General features: G+C 29.0%; 1 protein-coding gene across 1 annotated transcript in view; it reads right to left on the reverse strand.

Moving 5' to 3' along the window:
• Positions 1 to 1,923: 1,923 nt before the first annotated feature.
• LOC116850641 (mediator of RNA polymerase II transcription subunit 24) overlaps positions 1,924 to 2,114 on the reverse strand; it is an 8,672-nt gene continuing 8,481 nt past the window's right edge. The window contains exon 12 of the mRNA XM_032829150.1: positions 1,924 to 2,089. Coding sequence (XP_032685041.1) covers positions 1,943 to 2,089 — 147 coding nt within the window. The 3' untranslated portion in view covers positions 1,924 to 1,942. The remainder of the gene's footprint in view (positions 2,090 to 2,114) is intronic.

The raw sequence follows: 2,114 nt of genomic DNA on the forward strand, positions 1-2,114 counted from the left end.
TGTGTTTACATAATTTCTTCTTATGTGTTCACAATATATTATAACATACCTAGCAAACATCAAATAATAGTTATAAAACTTTTATTTAAACTTTTATTTGGTGTTCGTTAGATAATTTATTGATAGATATTGAAAAACGCAACAACATTCGATATGAGATGAATATTAATGTAATGTAATGAACCAGTGATAATTACTTTTAAATTTTTAACAGAATGTTATAATGATTAATCTAAACTAAAAAAAATAAAAAGTCCAAGAAAATCCAAATTAAATAAATCGAATTACTAAATGTTGAAAGAAACTTTTATAAAATACTATTTAAAACAATAATGTTGTTTCATCAAATGACATGGTTTCCTTGAACGAAATAAAAGTTTTTATTTTTATTATTCTAAAAAATGATATTTCGTTTAAGAATATAATATTTTAATGAAGCAAAAAACCACAAAATTAAACAAGTACAAATATTAAATTTAAAGAATTTTCTCCGAAAAAACAATATAAGAAGTTTAAGAGATATGTAATAAGACAAATTCTAGTATTAATAACTGCCATTAACAAGTACTATTCTAAGTACTATTCTATAAGCATTATTAATGTGATATGAAATATAAGTAACAAAAATAACTAGTAAATAAGTAAAAAATATTATATTATATTCATCATATTTCTGAAGTAATGCTGCAATATTGCTAAAGTAATATTGCAAATTAATGTCACTGCAACATTGCACTGCAATATGCAATTTTGCAACGTTGTAGCAATGTTGCTGCAAGCTTCTGTGCTGTATGGGTACATATGAGTTACTACTTATGATTACATGTTGTACGTGTAATACATATATAGGGTGGCCCACGTAAAGTGTTACAAGCTAATAACTCTAAACATATTTATCCTATCAAAAAGTTGTTCATGAGAAAGTTTCATATATTCGAGGGGCCTTTCTAACTATGTAAACAAAAATCCACTTCCGTCCCCCCTTGAAGAGGGGCGGGGGTAACTTCAAAGTTTTAAATGGGACCCCCTATACAATGTTACATATTTGGATTCTACAGAAAAAAATACGTAAACTTTGTCTGAAACATTTCTTTGGAAAATGTTCCTATAAAAAGTTATAAACATTTAAACTTTTAGCTTTTCGGGGAGGTCCTATTCAATGGTCCCCTCGTTCACCTGATCTTACACCTTTGGACTATTTTTTATGGGGGTATATCAAAGAGGAAGTCACATATCAACCACTTACGACGAAAGAAGACTTAAAACGAAGAATACGTACAGCTTGCACTAAGATGACCCCAGAAATGTTTAAAGTTAGGCAAAGTTTTGTAAAAAGAATTAATAAGTGTTTAGATTATAATGGTCAACAGTTCGAACATTTAATAAAATAAAACAAAACAGAAAAATTATGAGTCTTATTTATCATTAATTGCAATGCACTCTACATTAAAGTTTAAATGTTTATAACTTTTGATAGGAGCATTTTCCAAAGAAATGTTTCAAATAAAGTTTACTTGTTTTTTCCCGTAGAATCCAAATATGTAACATTGTATAAAAAGTCCCATTGAAACTTTGAAGTTACTCCCCGCCCCTCTTCAAGGAAGGACGGAAGCTGCTTGATAGCCAATAAGATAGAGTGAGAAAGCACTAGCGGCAAATCGACTTTCTCACTCTGTTTTAAACTGCCAACTTCTGGCTTCACTTTGCGGACAGAATGTTTGGTCTATATATATATACGTCATTGAATAATATAAAGTCTTATTTCTCGAATTCTCCTAGTATAGAGTCGCTCATAAACAATCTAAAGTTGGAGCAAGGATTTATTAATTCAGGGAAAAAGGATATCTTTCGGAAAATTTTACAACTAATATGTAACTTTGCTTGAATATTTAAAACAAGGTATACAATTTATAAAGTTGAATGTCTCTTAAAAATGTTTTATTTATTTCGTGGGTTTTAAGTTTATATTCCGCAACATACACAAATCTCGGGCGGTTGCCTTGCGTCCTATCATAGTTCTCATATCGTAAAATCTTAGTAAAATGTCCGTGGTGAATAGCTCAGGCAATGCTTTCAAAAGACAAGGTACCTAAAAAAAAAAAAAAAAAAAAAAA

Source organism: Odontomachus brunneus, unplaced genomic scaffold (assembly GCF_010583005.1).
Source record: "Odontomachus brunneus isolate Ranch 3 - 2012 unplaced genomic scaffold, Obru_v1 Obru_scaffold_151, whole genome shotgun sequence".
NCBI lineage: Eukaryota > Metazoa > Arthropoda > Insecta > Hymenoptera > Formicidae > Odontomachus > Odontomachus brunneus.